This window comes from Anser anser (genome assembly GCF_964211835.1).
Source record: "Anser anser genome assembly, chromosome: 19".
Classification (NCBI taxonomy): Eukaryota; Metazoa; Chordata; class Aves; order Anseriformes; family Anatidae; genus Anser; species Anser anser.
Genome location: NC_139740.1, coordinates 12,587,661 through 12,603,112, shown reverse-complemented (window position 1 = coordinate 12,603,112; position 15,452 = coordinate 12,587,661). Strand labels below are relative to the sequence as shown.

Sequence of the window (15,452 nt, the reverse complement as noted above, 5' to 3'; positions counted from 1 at the left end):
GACATCCTATTCTCCTGCCAGTATCTGTCTCACTTTCGTTAGCTACCACCTTCAAAATGCCTGCACGTTTTCACTGTTTTTTCCCTTTTGTCGTTTGACTCCACTTGTAATTCCCTCTCTCCTGCTGTTTGCCTACAGAACAGTCTGTGCTACCAGAGTTTCTGACACCTTGGCACTTTCGGAGGGCCACAAGGATCTGAGCTTTGTTTTGAGAAACTCAACACTTGTACGAGACACTGCAAGTGTGTGCAGAGCTCTCCTCCTGCTCCTTCTGGCAGCCAGCTGATGCCTTGAAGCATGAGGTAGGCTAACTTTGATACGAGCGTGTGGAACGACACGGGTTACTCATCGTCATTAAATTAGCTAGCAGCACAGACCACAGGACGGTGGAAAAGCCTCTGGAAAGTAAGGAGTGTCGGTGATCCAGCGGCTGCTGTGACTCACGCGGGGATTTCACATGGGAATGACTCCAAGCAGACAGAGGAGAGAAGCCTTCCAAAGCACTGGCTTGTTCAGACACTATGAAAGAACAGAGATGAAGATAAAACTTCCACGAGGGCAGCAGAGCAACGTGGAATGCAGCCCGTGCCTTCAGGGTGTCGGTGTGAATGGAGGAAGCTCTGTTGGGAGCCAACGGGCTTTCCTGAAGCGTGTGAGCACAGATTGCCACGTCGGCGCTGTCACAAACACCGTGGTGGGGCAGGCACTGTGATTACACGTGTGGGGTGTGTGGATGTCCCGTGCCTGGCTTGGAAACGGATCTGTAGTGTGCGGATGTACACACGCAGCACCTACAGGCGTGCAATGACAAAAGGCACCGTGCCCACCCGGCTGGCAGGAGGCCCAGGGAATGCCCACCCCGAGCCCCGGCACCATCAGCTGCGGTGCGAGGGGGTCCCGGCCCTCTGCGCTGCGGGGCAGCAGGAGGAAATTCCGCCCTCCTCCGAGCGACCCCACTAAACCCAGCTCGCAGTTTCCAGCGCTGCCCTTTGGGTCCCGTTCCCCCACCCACCGGCGTGAGACGGCTGCCTCGCGAGGAAGCGCCCCGTAACCCTGCGGCCTTCCTCCGGGCGCCGTTACTCACCCTTTCCCCACATGACAAATCCGCCGAGGCCCCAAAACCACGCAGCCGGGGAGGGCAGGGCCGGTGACGTTCAGGGAGCGGGTGCCTGAGGCCGTGCCTACGGCTGGCACACACGAGGCCCCGCCGCAGCACCCCGGGCACGGCTGCCCCTGCTTTACCAGGAGCGTTTTGGGGAGGGCTTCTCGCCCATTCTGCGGTGTGAGCGGTGCGTGGGGGCTCTGCAGGGAGCCTGCTGGGGACACGTCCCTGCCTGGCCCCCAGAGCCCCCCAGGAGCAGCCCCCAGCCCCTGCAGCCCCAGCGCCCAGCACCCCGACCCCACAGCAGAATCCGACCCTGCCCAGGCCACGCCCACCCGTGCCCAGGCCACGCCCACCCGCGCCCAGGCCACGCCCACCCGTGCTCAGACCACGCCCACCCGCGCTCAGGCCACGCCCCCCACCCGCTCCCCACTAGCGCCCCGAGGCGGCAGCAGCGCCGCCCCTCGCCTTCATGCAAATGAGCTCGGGGGCGGCGGGCGCTGATTGGCTACGACGCGCGGCGGCGGCTCCGCCCCCGAGGGGGCCGGGAGGCGGTGGCGGGGGGCGGCGGGCAGGTGCTGCCCGGCGGGCTCGGCTCGGCTCGGCTCGGCTCCGCACCGCACCGCACCATGACCGTCACACGGCTGGACCAGGGGCAGCGCTACCGGCCGCGGATGGCCTTCCTGAAAAAGGTGAGGTCACAGCCTGGGTGTCAGCACTGGGGGCACGCCGGGCTCACAGCATGCCGTGCCATGCCATGCCATGCCATGCCATACCGTGCCATACCATACCATACCGTGCCGTGCCATGCCATGCCATACTCAGGGCAGCACTGTATGATGCTCCGGGCACGGGTCCCCGTGTCCGCACCGTGCCCCAGCCATCCGAGCATCCTGCCGGGCTGCGGCTCCCTGGAGCCTTTTGGGGGCCGTGGGGTCCCGTCCCCATCCCCAGGGCTGTGACCTGCTGCGGAGCCACCTGGAGCCCTGCTGGCACCTGCCCGGGTTGGGGTTGGGGGGCTGGGGACGACCTGTTCAGAAGTCACAGGGAAAAGAAATCTGTAATTTTTATTTATTTACTTATTTCGAGTTGCTTCAGATGAATTATTGTGATAATTTTTCTCCCTCTCTTACGTTTGTCACCAACGACCCTAAAAACCGTGTCATTCCCTCAGGGAAATCCCATCACACACGGTGCCAGGCCGCCCAGTTCTGCTCTGGGTTACGGCCTGCGGTGCGTGCGTTCCCAGCGCTTCCAGCTGACGGCTGCTTCCAGGGGATGTATCCCGGCCAACTGCTCGCTCCCTGCCTCTTTCCACTTTTTCATTTTCAGAAACAAGCGTATTTGTGGCCAGAAACAGTTGAAAGAGTGGGAAGACGCATGCCCACGCTTTTGGATGCGATGTGTAATCTTGTAAAGCATTCGGTAGTTTTTTTTCTGTAGCATTCATTCAGAAGTGTAACCGGTTTTAGTGCAGCTGATATCTGCCGAGGGTTTGAAAAGCAGAGCGTTAAGCTAGCTTCCCTCCCGCCCACCTCTCCTGCCCGTGGCTTATCTTGTTGAGCAGAATTAGCTGGATTCCCGGTGACAAGCACAGCCAGCCAGTCGCTGCTCGAATCATAGCCAGCTCTCCTGCAACGCCCACGACCTGAGGAGGTGGGGAGGTTCTGGGGGAAAAGGGGGGAAAATTCAGGCTGTTCAGTGCTCAGGTGAGAGCCTGGCACGACAAGCCCCGTACTCCTCTTACTGGAGGAAGTAAGGAGGATATTTCCTTTGGGGCTGCGTCTTTCGAGGTAAATTTGGCCGGGGAGCCCTGCCAAAGGAAATACGCTGGGCCAAATTCTGCACTGAGTAACACCCTGCGGGGTTTCACGCGGGAGCGCAGAGGAGAAGCTGCGTGCCTGGGGAAAACCTCCCGCAGCTGTGCTTTGGCCGCTCCCCGGGGGTGCAGCCGTCCTTGCGAAGCGCTCGGAGTTGCTCAGGGGGGAAGGTCTGTTACAATACGGCACGTTGCTGTGCGCGGCGTGTGCAGCTCACGCTGAGCAGCGGAGGACTCGAGTAGCTACCGCTCTGCGAGTGCAAGAGCTGCTAGCACCTGGAAGGGGAGCTCCTGGATGGTCAGCAGGCCAGCTTCGGCTCTCATCCTCTGCTTTCCTTCCTCCGCTGTTTGTCCCGGAGCTCAGGGAAGCTGTGGACGGAGCCTCAGCTCTTACACTGCCTGTGCTGACGGCCACGTCCCCGGGGCACAGCCCTGCCACCCCGCGGACCTGTGGTGGCCGTCCCCGGTGGGAGCCGAGTGCCTGGCGCGCCTCCAGCGAGCGCCCTGCGGGCTTGGAGCCTCGAGGAGCTAAAATCCTAGAGAGAAGCTTTGTCAATCGCTTAAGTCTGTGCTCGTGCTTCGCCGCCGGCTGGCACAGACGCCGTAGCCGTGGTTTGTGCCGGCAGCACGGAGGGAGTTCCTGCGGTGCTGGGCGCCCGCGGTGCCCTTGCAGCCACGATGTGCCACCGGCAGGCCGCTTGCGGACGGATCAGTCCCGTGGGCGGACAGGGGAAATCAGAAGGGGGTTTGCTCTGGGGGTGGGCAGCGCCGTGTCCCTGCTGTGGGGCTGCTCTGCGGGCCTCGAGCCGGGCGTAGAGCTCGGTCTTCATGTCTGACCCCCAGGGGAATCAAAGAGCCCCCCCAAGGCTCTGCGACGCTCACCACAAAATGCCCGTGACTAACGCTTAGGCTGACTTATTATATATTTTTTTTCTAAACTGCCTTGAACATTGGCAAGAAAGTCCCTCGGGACAGGGAGGAAGCCCCCAAAGCGCACATTTCGGCCACAGGCACCTCAGGCCAGGTGCTGGGACGGGACTTTGCGTCGGGACGAGCTGGCGGCGCCCGCGCCTGTCCCCGCAGCGAGGAGCTGGCCCTGCAGCGCGGCCGCGCTCGCTGGCAGCTGGTGGGCTGTGTGTTTTTCCTTGCTGTGCTCCATGAGCTGCGGCGTGACTCAGAGCTCGTGGGTAGGGCTGATGGATGCCGTTTTCCTCTGCCTCCTCCTTGCTCTGGTCCCTGGCGGCCGGGCGGCTCCTCCTGACCTGCGGGCGGGCAGGGGCTGCTCCCGGGCCCGCAGCGGGGCCAGGGGCTTCGCAGCCCGGCACCCTCATCCCACAGAGACTCGTCAGCTTCTCTTCATCTGCCTGGATGTTTCCAGAGCGGTTTTAGCGCTGGAGCTGTGTTGTCGCTGGAAGGAGCTCTTCAGGATGCTCCCATTTGCGTGAGGCCCCGTATGCTGCTGGAGCTGAGCTGGCAGCTCCCGGGAGGAGACCTGCCAGCCCCGTGGCTGGTGCGATGCCACGTCCGTCTTGTCCTGTCCCCGCAGATGAGGTGGGCAGAGGTGAGCCCGTTCCTCGTTCCCCACAGTCTCCTAGGGACAAGAAGCTCGTGCCTCGGTGAGGCAGTGCGCACAGCTGTTGTTTGGTTTGGGTTCGCTTCCTTGTGGCTTTAATTAGCAGTGGGGTTGGTGGCCCGATGAGGAAGGGCAGAGCGCGGGGACAGGGCCGGGGACAGCCCTCCTTTCCCCATTTACAGCCGTGCTTCCTTAGGGTGTGGGGTTGCTGTGGGCTGGGTGGGGTGGGAACGGGCCTCCGTCCCTCAGCTTCGGCTAAGAAAAAGCAGGAAGTTTTAGCCGGTTAACAAGGGACTTTTCTTTTTTTTTCCTGATCATCTCTGAGTGCACAAAGCAGGACTGTCGTAAACAGAAAAAACTAATCGAGTTAGCCTTCCGAGGCTGGAGTAACCATGCAAGCCTGTGCTGCTACCTGGGGAGTAGGGCAGGGAGGGTTTTTGGTTTGTTTTTGCAGGCGGTGCGAGGCACTGAGGGGGACCAGAGCTGGGCACACGGTCACGGTGCAGAAGGCCGCAGGTTTTTAATTCCAGCACCGGGAGCGGGCACTCTGCTCGGAGCTGGAGCCTGCCGGAAAATTCGTCTTCTTTCCATCCGAAGCAAGATGCCTCTGCCCGGGCTCGTGCTGTCCCCACTGCTCCCTCCCACGGGAACACCCTCACCGTGGAGCCCCAGCAGTCTCCCATCAGCTGCCGGTGAGCACCTCGCGGGGAGGCCCCTCGCCATCCCCGGGGCTCCTGAAAGGTTTTCCTTACTACTGGCGAGCTGAAGAGTTTCGCTCTGCGCTTAACAGCCCCAGTGACTTGCGATCAGTTGGGAGACAGTTTTCCTGTTGTCTTCTCTGCGGCTTTTGGGGTGAAGCCGCCTCCGTGCAGATGCTCCGGTTGATCTGGCGGGAGACCTCGGCGGGGTTTGTGACTTGCGGCGGCTCGGTGCTTGAGGCGAGCTTGCTCCAGAGCCTGGCTCCTCTCGTGCTTGTGCTGATATTTACCTCTCTGCACGTCCCCACCCATCGACCAAAGGCAGGAAGTGGCTTCTCGCTGTACAGAATTCAAACCAGACGGTGCTTCCCTGGCCGAAAGCATGACAAAATGGGTGACAGCCCTTAGCAAAGCAAGTAAATAGCCTCGCTGCGTTTTAGCCGGCCCTCCTGGCCTCCCGCTGGCGGGCTGGTGCTGAGAGCAGCTCCTGATCTCCTGCAACCTGCACTAAGCTGGGGGTTCCCCTGGGAGAAGGGGAAGAGGCACGCTGAGTTTCGATCAGCCGAGCGCGTGGTTTGCAGCCCGAGCAGCAGGCACCCCCCCCAGCAGCTCCCTGGTTCCTCTCACTTGTTTCCTTCCAATGTGTGTTATTTCTCCAGCGACGAGAGGGAGCCCGGCAGGGAACCAATGTGCCAGTGGTCTGGAGTTCTTCGCTCATTACTGGAAGAGAACGTGCTGTGCTGGGAGGCTCCTGGGGGTTTCCGAGCCAACTCCTCGCTCCCGGCTCGTGAAGACCCATCTCTCGAACCCAAAGCCAAGGGACCTGCCTGGTGTGCAGCAGTCCGGTGGCAACGGGCAGCCTGAATTTACCTCCTGGCATCCCTGCGGGGTGAGGAGATGCTGCCTGCAGAGCAGACGGTTACAGAGAGACTAAGGGAATTCCCCGAGATCACCCGCGTTTGCTTAGGGGGAACGGGGAAGTCAATATGAGGTTCCCGAATCAGTGCCCTGCCTGTGGGACCATCCTGCTTCGTCCCGTGTTGCGTGGCTGCATGGGCACCTCTCCACGCCTGGCCTGGGTCTTGTCGAGGCCGAAATTGGGGCCCAGGTGGTTGCAGAGCCATGTGGGCTGGGGAGCAGGAGGACCTTCAGCTCAGAGTGAGCAAATGAGGGTCTCCCGGCTCTCTTGCACAACAGAAGTCCCATTCCTCGTCCTCAGGGCTGAAGGCTGAACCTACAAGTCTCAAAATCCAGAAGGTAACCAAGAAGGAGGTGATGACTTTGTCCGTTCTGGATCTGGCCAAGATGGTGCCATCACCTCAGTGGTTCAGTTAAAATGTCTTTAAAAAATCTTCACATTGCACTGATTTGGGTCTGGTTTTGCTATTCTAAAGTATTCTATATAAGTACTTATATCGAAGTACTCGTGTGAAATGTTAGCAGACTTCTCTGTTACAGTAATAATTTGACACTGGCTTTAAGAACAGTTGAAAATACATTTTTACTGTCAAGCCCAGACTGCACCCTGTCACTACAGCTTAAATCCTCGCTGAACTTGGCAAGCCCAGGGACCAAAGTCACTGTGGTGCCTGTGGAAACAATACCCTTCATTGTGCCTGAGTGTCATCAAGTCACAGTCATTAAATCCACTAATCCCAGCTAAAAGGCTACTGCCTCTCCTGAAATGGAAGTGCAGAGAGACCAAATTGGTCCTGTTGGGGCAATTTTGATTTAATATCTCTGGCAAGAAGAGCATCTTCTGCAGAGCCAGTGCTCTCGCAGCGCTCGGATGAGCATCACGAAACGAGGAGGTGAGGAGCGAGCCTCGACCTTGCCCACCTGAGCAGAGGGTCCTGAGCACAAGCAGGAGGCTCTTGCTCCGTTAGGATGTTGCTGTCAGGAAGTCGAACGTAAGAAAAGGAAAATGCCTTTGAAAATCCTCACCTTTTTAGGAAAAAAAAAAAAAAGTAAATTGGAAACCAGGTTTCTTTTTAGGTCTGGCCAGAGCGTGAGATTCATCGTGCGCGCCGTGCTGTGTTACAGACTAGGCAGTGAGCCTGAGCTGGTCATCAGCATCGCTCCGGAGTCAGAGGGGGAGATGCTGCCAGACACGAGGGAATTACCCCTGGTGGTGGCTGCACCATCCCTGAGGACTGAGTTTTGCTGCCCGCAAGTGGGGCTGAGCCCCAGGACAGGGTGCAGCTGTCCCCAGGAAGGGCCGGCGAGCCTGTTGGGTGCCTCCTTGCTTAGAGCCGGGCCCTATTTCTGCGCTTCTGTTTGCGGTGTGCTTTCCCACAGGTAAATTCTGCTCCCCACCCTAATCGCTCCTGGCCTACTGTTCAGAGGCTTGGCCTGGAGGCTGGCTGTGCTTTCTCAAAGGATAGGCCCTTCTCATCTTCCCTGGGGCTCGCGCTTCTTGCTCAGCCCCGCAGCAAAGTGCTGTGCTTTTCCTGTTGCTCTTCTAGAGTCCCGCCTGGTTATTATCTGCAGACCAGAAGCAGAACCTTTGCTGGTTGGTCGACGGCCAAAATATTGCTTATTTTCTCGGTGCGTGGTGCAATATCTACGAGTGTGCACAGCTGGGGTATTTTTGCAACAAAAGCAGCTTTCCAGATTTTATTTCCTTCCTTTTTTTTTTTTTTTCCCTTATTGCCCCAGCCAGGAGCCCAATGAACCAGAGAAGAACTTTTATGGGTAGCAGAGATTTCTGTCAATAAAAGAGAAATGTTGCAGTGTTATGCCTGTTTAAAAAAAATGAAAGAAAAGCTAAGAATTTTTTAACGTTTATCTCTCGTGGCATGGTTAGTTCCTGTCCCTCATCTGCAAACCCTGTCTGTGCATGTGTTGTCTGTAGGAGGCAGTGACACTGAGTCAGTGTGAAAGTTGACATCGGCTTGAAGTAGGAACTCTCATGGAAAGGGAAGGTTTTGTAGTTCTTGCAGCCATTCCTGTGGCACTCCGCTGGGGCGCAGGGCTGCAGTGGTCCTGAGCTCCCTCCTGTCCCCTCCTGTAACGTGTCTCATCCCGTCGTGTGTTGCAGATCGAAGCGCTTATGGTGGAGATGCAGAATCCAGACACGGGCATCAAGATGCAGACGCAGAGGGTGATGATCACCAACATCCCCCATGCCGTGGCAGGTAAGAGCTTCCCTGGGGAAAGGTCCAGGCCAAGACGTTCATCACGGAAAAGCTGCGTGTGTGTGGACTCCTTGGCCATTCCTGGGTTATCACTGCATGGGGGCACGTTGGAGCCCATGTTCCCAACAAATATTTGCTGTATGTCCTGTGAGATCTCCCGTTATCTTATTCTCACTCGTGTCTTGTTTCATTCCTAGCTCTTTGAATAAGAGCAGAGGTGAACAGGTGCTTCAGCCTCCAGACCTGGCGTATTCCTGGCAATGCTGGATCACAAAGAAGGATAAATATTAAAATCTGATTAAAAGAGGCGGAGTGGAATCGAAATGAAATATCATGCTTCAGAAATGAGCAACAAACAATTAGTCTCCCTTTTAACATTTTCTGGTAATAATCATTTTTCTTCAAAGTGCAGGAGAAGAACAAAATATTCAGCCCACTCCTTTGCCTCTAAATGACAGCTTTTCCTCCTTCAAGCGGGCTGGAGAAGAAACAGACGTGTAGCTGGGTTGTGAGGTGTCACGTCTAGCATTACAGGCAGCTCTTATCACAGTCTCCCTTTGTGCCTGCTAGCTCCTTTCACAGGGCAGCAGCAATCCGCTATCAGTATCTCTGCTCCCTGTTCTCCAAGCCTCCACAAAAGCTCTTGTGAGGGACCTTCCACTATAAATATTCACACGTTCTGAACCAATGTTTCCTCCTGATTTGTTTTTTTTTTTCTGCAGAGCTTTGAAATTCGGAACACAAAATCCCACTGAAACCAATGAACTCGCTGTGGGCAAATCGGGAGAAAGCTCAGCCAAATAGATGAATTCATCCCGAGCATGTTTGTGAAGCTCTGTAGGCCCTGCATGTTGTTTGCCCCATTTTTTTTTTCTTAGACGCAGAAGCAGAGGCACAGAGGTTCAAGGCAGTTGCCCGTGGATCCAGTCAGAGTCAGTGAAAGGGGACGGAGAACTTGGGTGAAGCTCATTCTCACGAGCATCCTCCGTGCGTAATAGTGTATGCAGAGCCTGGCTCACATAGCTGTTACGCAGCGGAATTTGGTAGAGTGCTCTGCATCTGCAAAAGATCTGTTCTTGCCTCCCTAGTCCTTACTGCATGGTTAAGGCAGTGCTGCAGAAAAGTTCCTCCTGTACTGCAGATGACGTGCCAGCTAGATCAAGTGCAGTGGGAACAAGTACTTCTCTTGACGTCTGGCCAGTATGAAATACCGCTTCCTAAAAGGCTGTGGCTAGATGATGTGGAGGGACGATGCCCGTTGGTGCTCGTCGTCTTTGCGTGCCATCGGCTTTGTTCTGGTTCCTTAGCCAGACTTGCTACAAGTTACCTCTCACGTAAGTCAAACATTTTAGTCCAATTCTAATAGGCAAGGGAGTTGCAGTCTCCTTGCACAGCAGTCATCGCTCTCTAAACTGTGCTGGTTTTGGCGTTGCAAAAGTCGCGTATATACTGATTGGCTTCTGGGTGTTGCCTGAGAGACTAATTCATTTTTAATAAAGGGATGGTGAAGACAGTAGGGTGATTCAATCAGTGGACACAGATCCACAGAAGAGAACTTAGGTCTTTGCGTGCAGGAAGCTAACTAGGTGATGAATTCAGAATCAGTAAAATGGCTTAGAACAGAAAAGACAAAGAAACGTTCCTGTTTAATGTGTACCTTTGGGAGAAAACGCTTACAGAGCGAGCTGTCTAGAAATGAGTGATGAGATAATCCTTTAATTTCATCTATTTCAGGAAGCAGGCAGTAGGATAAGAGCTCTAAGCCCCTATTAGAAAGCTAAGTCATCACTGCAATGTCAAGAAAGGTCAGCGTTTCGATCTGCAATCCTAGGAGACTTTTGGAGGAAAAGGCCAATAATTGATCAGGAGTTGAGAGCGTTTTTGTCTGGTCCTGTTTAAATGGAAGGAGGTTAATGCAGTTTGCCTCCCAGAACGGGAAACTAAAACCACTGGATGTTCATGCTGACCAGGGTTAGGACTGACCACACCCCAACGAAAACGGGGAGAGATGGGGTGTTTGTGAATGCAGAAATCTTGTTTGTGTTTCATGTGGCCTGTTACCGCTGCAGCTTGGATCTAAGACTTGGATACCCTTCTGCTCTGAAACCCGTGTCCCTTAAAGGACTGGAAGGGACCGGTCACCGGGCTCTTACTAAAACTGAGACAGGACCATGCTCTGTGGATCCGGAGATGCTTTGCAGTGAATCTTTCAAGACGAGATGGTGCAAAACAAGGGGCACTTCCCTTTTCCTGGGAGTGTAAGCAGTTGCACCACCTAAGTCACCCAGTGGTTAGGGTTTAAGTGTTGCTCAGGCCATGTGTGCTTCTGTACACGTGAGCGTGTCCTCCTGAGCTCACTGCCTGCCTCGTGCTCCTGCTCCCAAAGACTGACACCTACACGGTCAGGAGAACGCCAGAATGACAGCATGGCCAGTGAGATACTGGCCGTGCATTGTACCTGGGTTTCTCTGGCATGGCACGTTTGAGGGTGTGTTTGCGAGAAGAGGTCTGTGCAGTCACTGGGCTCCAGGGACGGTGTGAGGGGTGAGAAGTGGAAAGGTCTCCTTTTGGCCTTCAGATTACACGCTCCTGATTTCAAGTGCCTGATATTTTCTCTGCTTTACAGGTAACGATATACTGCAGTGGATTCTCCAGCGTTTGCAGATCACTGATGAAGGTGGGTAGAAATGTAAAAAGTGATGCTGTTGCAAATTTGAGCTGTAAAACTTTAAGATCTCCGTAGACAAAACCTCCTAGATGAATTCTTCTCTCCTGAGTAGCAGCTCACTTCTAAATTGCAGCTCAGTGTTTCTGTGCAACCATCTTCTGCCTTCTCCATTTTCAGAGGCACTACACCTGGGGGACCTGTTTGTCAAATATGGGTACATCTACCCTCTTCAGGAGCCGAAGAATCTCACCCTGAAGACAGACGGTAGTCTGTACAGGTTTCAGGTGAGTTGCACCTTGTCTAAAGCGAGGGAGCTCAGCATGAGGTTTGGAAACAGGCACCTAGGGCAGTTCCCCAGGAGCTGGAGCCATGAGGCCCTGCGATGTAGCCATGCGAATCGCTCAGGGTATAGGAGGAAGGAAAAAGAGATCCACAGAGCAGCCTCAGGCCAGTTCCCCCAGCCTGATGTCAGTTCTGTGTATCAGAGCACGGTTTACAGGCAAACTGTGATACTTCCTTTAACTAAATTAGTGTTCCTGCTCAACTTAAAAATAGCTGTCCTTTCCTCCAAATGTATGTTTCCTTCCAGGTTTAATGTAGCAAATGGAATCTGTGAGTGATAGTAGAATGATGTGGGGAGACTGAATAGCGAATACACAAAACCCACAGTAATAGCGGGATATTATCGAGGTTCACGGCTGGAGAGCTTCCGCTATGACGGGAAATTAGGATGCTCTCATTGGTACTTTGAATGAGAAGTCTGTTTCCCCCATGCTAACAAATCAGGCTGCAGCATCTCAGTCCAAATGCTCAGGCAGCAGTGAAGGGTTGGCCATGTTAACTGGCTGCAGAACAGAAGTGGGGTTGGCATCGTCAGTCTGATGACCTCGATTCTTCTCCTGCATCTGGCCTGCACCGCCGTGTGCGCTGACACCGCTAAGGAGCTGAGGTTCTCAGTAGTAGGGCAGAGGAAAGGTTTCTTCTCCCTTTAGTGTGGGCAGCGCTGTGCGCTGCTTGGCATGAGTTCAAGGTTGTTGTGCACTAACAAAAGTCTTTTTCTGCAGACACCGTACTTCTGGCCCACGCAGAGCTGGCCTGCTGATGACACAGACTACGGTATGTGATAGCACTGTATGTGTTTAGGAGGGGTAGAGCCAGTCCATGCGGTCCTGCACTGTGCTTGCTCTTTACCTTTTCATGCTGTTTCCACATTGTGTGACCAGCCCTTACGTTTTCTTTCATATTGTTTTGTGAACGATTGTGTGCGATGCTGAACGGAGGGAACACTCTGGACGTGCACACCTTGTTGTGCCCTTGATGATGTAAAGTGCTTAAACTTCTCTTACATTCCAACAAGTTCCATCAGACTGGAATGCATCTAAAATACTCTGCCGGGTACAGAAGACTTTAAACACAAGGTTAGATTTCCCTAAATAGTTAAGTGTATTTCTGGATATGAGCCCAAGACTGTCTTCCTGAAGGTTCGCATCAAGCCCTGCATTCAGAGATGGTTCTCTCTTTATATAATGCACAGTGCCTGCCAATATTGCTTGACAGCTCTTCCCTATCGATCTTTTGCTGCCATTATGATGCCTTTTATTATCGGGCTGCTGATGAAACTAGGGCTGATCAGCTTGATTTGTTCCTCTGGGCTGTGCAGTTCATGGATGAATTAGTTTATACCAAGATTGTCCTCTGCGGTTTTATCTATGTTATGCTGTAGAACTTCTGAAAAAAAAAAAAAGCACATTTTACATTGGAATACTTTTAATAGAACTTGGAAGAAAACACTGGCCTGTAACTGGAAAACTTGGAGGATGAACTCTAAGAACCTCAACGTCTTGAAGATTTGTCCCAGTATAGTTTGACCTGTGAAACCCTGCCTGAGCTCCCAGAGGAGGAGGAACTGCTGGTGGAAGGCACACGCCACCGCGGTTGCTCCCAGCCAACACACTGGCTTGCGAAGCGCTGGTGACAGAGCAAAGCACCAGCTTCATTTTTCTTCAGTGAGCTTTTGTGAGCTTGGAGCTCATGCCCGGGAGGGTATTATAACAGACAAAGATTCCTGTGTTTTCCATGGGGGCAATTTATTAATTATTCTCGAATTTGTTGGTCTAAGTATAGCTGACTGCATATGTGCTTCTCCATCCACAGCAATTTACCTAGCAAAGAAGAACATTAAGAGGAAGGGGATTTTAGAAGAATATGAAAAGGTAAGGAGATGCTGTACTCGTTCCACTGCAAACCCCTAAGCTGCTGTATAATTTGTAGCCCTCCGTTGCTATGAAAGGGGCATGGCAAAAAATCATCTCTTTTCAATGAGGTGTTACTCCATTTGTGTCAAAAGCCGAAACTGTGGAAGTGAAAAATTGGCTAATGCAGAAAAATACTCTGAAGTCAATGATAATTTTAGCAGGAGTAATTGCTCTCCTTGCTATGGTATTTCAAATTGTTGCAATTCATATAATTACCTTCAGAGCAATCCAGATTTTTTGGCTCAGTTGCCAGCCTGGCCTGGTGGAGCTATGGAGAGTGAAGAAAACCCCAGCCTGGGAGCACCGTATCCAGAATTTTCACACTAACTGCTTTTTTATTTTTATTTCAGGAACATTACAACATGCTCAATAAAAAAATAAACTACAAGTGGGATTTCGTTATTATGCAAGCCAAAGAGCAGTATAAGTGAGTTGATTTGCGTTCTGTTATTTGCATCACTGGGGAGGGTATGAGGAGGCAGAGCTTTACTGTCTTGGTACACAGTTAAATTACGGTTTAAAGCATAAACTGCAGTTTTAAAATAACTTGTGTGTGCTCCTCAGGATGGTGAAATGAAGCTGCTTTTCATATTGGGTTGGGGGTTTCTCCATTTTACGTGGAAGCTTTGCTCACTACACACATCACAAGTGAAGGATTTCAGCTGTTTTCAAATGACTGGACACCCCCTTGTGAAGTCTCACCCTCGCCTGCCGCACCTGCGCTTCTCTCCCTGCCTGACATTTGTCCACCAGAGACCTGGAATCAGTGTGGTTTGTCAGAGCGAGAGCGCAGGCGGGGGTGGGAGCCCTTTCAGCTGACACAAGTGCGGGGCTCTTCACAAGTGGTTTTTGCACATGCACAAGTGTGCAAGGGGAGGCTTAGATGTTGCACCTGATGCGACTCCCTGAAGAAGCTGGGCCCTGATGCTGCAGCATGCAAGCCTTGTGAGGTACAGCTTCCTTTAGCTCAAGTGCCAGGGTTGTCTGTGAGCATTTGCAGGTCAGGCCACCAGACTTAGGAGCTGTTAGTGGTCTGTTTCAATTAGCGTTTGTACGTGTCTCACGGCAGAACTTCAGGCCTGAATCAAGAAGCAGTAAGTGTTCCCAGCAGAGACTTCTGGAGAAAACTCTGAAATACGTACTTAGGCAGCACGCCAGCATGACTTGATGTGGGGAGCTGAATCCTTCAGATTCCCAGGAGAGTTAGCGAAAATGAGATGGGATTGCTCCTTTGGAGATAAGATCTTGCCTAGTTCTATGGATTCCTTTTACCATTTCTTACCTTGCAGCGTGACATGCGCTGCCTCTGCCGTTCAGCAGCCGTTTCTGCCTTCGCTGGGATGGGAGCCAAGCCATCGGCGTGCAGCTCATCAGATAACTGTCTCATTAAGCACGGCGCTGTTGCTCTTGTAAATTGAGGTCAAACTTGGGCTAAGAGATACCAAATGCCATTTTAGAGGTAGATACTGACACAATATCTGAACTGGTGGATTAAACGTGTCTGAGGCTGTTTGATGGTGCTGAGTGGTGCAGAGCAGCCCACACCCACCGCATTCAGCCACAGCAGGGTGGCCACATGCAAACGCCCCGTCGGGGATGCTCCCTTGCCCATGCTCAGCACTGAAGTGTGCCCAGGGCTCGTCTGGGAAAAAAATGAGTTGGTTCAGCCCCAAACCATGCTAGTTCCTCTTCTATTTAATAGTAGAGATGATTGAGTTTTAGTGCCTGGGAACGCAGCTTGGCACTGCTTTCCAAATAATTTCTGTGAGAAATGTCCCTTTTACTGAGAGGCGTCAGGATGTGTGTGGGCAGCATCTCTGCACAGCGGTCCTCAGGTACTGCACGGTGACATCTGAGGTGGGTAAACACGAAGCAGCAGGAGTGGCTGCGAGCAGTGGGGTTTCAGTGTGAAACACTACTGCAGGGCTGGCTGTCTAATCAAAAGAGGATGTGTCTGCTTCCAGCTGAGCTCGGGAAGAAGATGATTTCTCAAAAGCTAAAAGCAGGGAGGAGTGGCAGTCATGTGTGGCCATGTGAACTGCGTGATGTGTAGTCCAGAATTAGCTGTGCAAGGCTGTGGTCAGGAGACTGATTCAGAGCATCGTGCAGCCAGGCTGGGACCCAGAGGGAGGGGAGGCTGAGGTTGTGCCGCTTTTGTCATCCTGGTGGTTTTAGGAGAGAAAAATTAATGATTTCCTGT

General features: G+C 53.3%; 1 protein-coding gene across 2 annotated transcripts in view; it reads left to right on the top strand.

Moving 5' to 3' along the window:
- The first annotated feature begins 1,639 nt into the window (after positions 1 to 1,639).
- LOC310883894 (regulator of G-protein signaling 9-like) overlaps positions 1,640 to 15,452 on the top strand; it is a 31,470-nt gene continuing 17,657 nt past the window's right edge. For both annotated transcript variants that reach the window (XR_014573918.1, XM_083804934.1), the window contains exons 1-7: positions 1,640 to 1,794; positions 8,233 to 8,329; positions 10,956 to 11,006; positions 11,175 to 11,281; positions 12,062 to 12,113; positions 13,152 to 13,210; positions 13,603 to 13,679. Coding sequence is in view for 1 of the 2 variants with exons in the window: in XM_083804934.1 (XP_083661060.1) it covers positions 1,732 to 1,794; positions 8,233 to 8,329; positions 10,956 to 11,006; positions 11,175 to 11,281; positions 12,062 to 12,113; positions 13,152 to 13,210; positions 13,603 to 13,679 (506 nt within the window). In the remaining variant the exon portion in view is untranslated. The remainder of the gene's footprint in view (positions 1,795 to 8,232; positions 8,330 to 10,955; positions 11,007 to 11,174; positions 11,282 to 12,061; positions 12,114 to 13,151; positions 13,211 to 13,602; positions 13,680 to 15,452) is intronic.